Below are 2,692 nucleotides of genomic sequence, written 5' to 3'. Positions count from 1 at the left end.
TCCCTACTGGGGATCAAGCCCACAACCTGGGCCTGTGCCCTGACTGGGAATCGAACTGGGACCTCCTGGTTCGTAGGTTGGCACTCAAACTCTGAGCCACACTGGCCGGGCTAAATCTGCCCTCTTTTTGTGTTATGCCCTTGACCAGAATCGAACCTGGGACCCTTCAGTCTGCAGGCCGATGCTCTATCCACTGAGCCAAACCAGTCAGGGCTACATCTGCCCTCTTAGACTTGCTTTATATGTATGGGTCCTGAGCAGGTCAACAGGAGAAAGCATTGTCTTGCCCAAATATCTGTGAAGCTCACACACTAACTATACTGTCGAACCACTGCACAAATGCCCCTCTGTAACAGTGGGGAATTGTGACCCACCCCACCATTCTTTTGAATTGTTTCTGTACTCCGACTAATGTGTAGTTTGTACATAAACAGCATCCTATATAATAAAAGCCTAATATGCTAAGTGTCTGGTCATCCAGTCAACCAATCAAAGCATAATATGCTAATGATATGCTAAGGCCATCCACTGCTCGCTGTGACGTGCACTGGCCACCAGGGAGCAGACAGTCAACCAGCTGACCAGTCGCTATGACGTGCACTGACCACTAGGGGGAAGATGCTCCAACTGGTAGGTTAGCTTGCTGCTGGGGTCTGGCTGATCAGGACTGAGCAAGTCAGGCCGGGCACGCCCTGGAGCCCTCCCATGGTCCCTTCCCAGCTGGCCAACCTCCTGCGTCTCTCCCCAGCCCCGATTGTGCACCAGTGGGGTCCCTCAGCCTGGCCTGTGCCCTCTTGTGATCTGGCACCTCTCAGGGGATATTGGAGAGCCAGTTTTGGCCCAATCCCGCAGGCCAGGCCCAGGGACCCCACTGGTGCATGAATTCGTGCACCGGGCCTCTAGTGTTTGCATAAGAATCCTAGGAACTAACTTGAGAAGATACAGATGCCAACTTTCACTCATCCCAGATCCGGGAGATTTGCTGACCTGCAACCGTATATAACAGGATGATGAAGAGCAGGATGAGCATACCATTCCATCACTTGACCAGGGTCAAGGTCCTTATAGGAATGGACTGTGCTGGCCCGCATGAAGAGAACTTTTCAACCTCCTCCTCTTGATGTCTTTGTTTTGCTTTCCCTCTCCCACCTTATAAAAACCTCTCTGCCTGAACTGAGGTGGGGAGATGGGCTTTGGACAAGAGTCCCCCATCTTCTTGAGGTGTTGGCACTCGAATAAACCCCTTTCCTTTTTCACCAGCACCTGTCTCAGGAGTTTAGCTTTTGCAGCACCAGGCAGCTGAATCTGGGTTTTGGTTACACTTTCTTAGTAGTTACATTATTTATAGTTAACATTCCTTAGTCAAAACGATAATGTCTTCATACCCCCAAAATGTAGTACCCCGGCCCAAGTATCTATGGTGCCATGATTCAGAAATGCTGCCTAATTCTAACAATTAATACATCCCTTTGAACCCACTGCTTAAATATTGCTTGGTTCTCATTTCTCTGTCACTATCCTAGTCCTCAATATAGTGTTCCATTGAGCCACCTACTGACATACTCTTGTCAAATTTAATCTGATCTACTGCCCCCTACTTACCCTTTGCTCTTAAAATTTCGTCATCGGGAACACCTAGTGCTCTTTGCTCATGTGCTCTCATCTCTCTGCTGTTTAAACGTTTTTCATAGAATTCCATTACCTTTGGACAATTTCCTTATTCCTTAGTATGAATTTCAGGTTCCATGTTAATTTTCCATTTAAACACATTCATTCTCACCTCCTGCGACTCCCGGTCCCTACTCTCCATGATGTTTTATTAGGTTCTTGACTAGCCCTCGGTGTCTCTCAAATATGGACCACATGTAACCCAGCCTGTTCTGTTCTCTCCTCAACGCTGACAAAGTCTCTCCTTGTGACCAAACTTTAGTCAGACTCCTCCGAGCTATTTTCTTGACCAGATATAGATGTTGGCTTTCTGTGCCCATTATTGCTCAGCCACGTGTAGCAAGACTCCTGCTGAGTCGGTCATGAGAATCCTCCCACCCCAGATAGCGAATTGTGGTCCTTAACTGGTAACCCAGTTCCCCCACCTCCTCCGTTTCTGAACCTGCTTCCTTACCTGACTTTGGGTAGGACAGTGTGATGACATCTTCATCCCTCACCACGAATTCATTCTGCAAAGACCTCAGGTCTCTAATGGTAGTTGTGTGGAAAGGGATCCCTTCAATCCACAAGTAATCTGTAGCCATTCCAAACAACAGCCTTCCAAGGTTGGTCTGCGTGTTCTGATTTCAGCAACAGAGACAGCCGCTTTGCTTTCTTGTTCTGAGCCAGGTCGTATATAAAGGGAACACTTCTTGAATAACAGCTACGAAACAAAGGGTCAGCTTGAATAATCATTAACTCAGAATATGTTCTGAGAGTTCAGTGATGAATTCCATGAGAGCAGAACCCAGAGGTTTAAAAACAAATAGAACCCTAGCCGGTTTGGCTCAGTGGATAGAGTGTTGGCCTGCGACCAAAGGGTCTCAGGTTCGATTCCAGTAAAGGGCACGTACCTTGGTTGCCGGCTCCTCCTCAGCCAGGGCCCTGGTCAGGGCTCCTGCAGGAGGCAACCAATGGATGTGTTTCTCTCACATCGATATTTCTCTCTGTCTTTCCCTCTCTCTTCCACTCTCTCTAAAAATCA

The 2,692-nt window shown here is 48.0% G+C and overlaps 1 protein-coding gene across 3 annotated transcripts in view; it reads right to left on the bottom strand.

Annotated features, from left to right (window-relative positions):
* Nucleotides 1-2,356, bottom strand: part of LOC102240460 (bile salt sulfotransferase) — an 8,396-nt gene extending 6,040 nt beyond the window's left edge. For all 3 annotated transcript variants that reach the window (XM_005873597.2, XM_005873598.2, XM_005873599.2), the window contains exon 1: nt 2,123-2,356. In XM_005873597.2, coding sequence (XP_005873659.1) covers nt 2,123-2,252 — 130 coding nt within the window. In that variant the 5' untranslated portion in view covers nt 2,253-2,356. The remainder of the gene's footprint in view (nt 1-2,122) is intronic.
* Between the last annotated feature and the right edge of the window lie 336 nt (nt 2,357-2,692).

This window comes from Myotis brandtii, unplaced genomic scaffold (assembly GCF_000412655.1).
Source record: "Myotis brandtii unplaced genomic scaffold, ASM41265v1 scaffold4134, whole genome shotgun sequence".
NCBI classification, from domain to species: Eukaryota; Metazoa; Chordata; class Mammalia; order Chiroptera; family Vespertilionidae; genus Myotis; species Myotis brandtii.
This window is presented reverse-complemented; position numbering and strand designations above follow the sequence as displayed.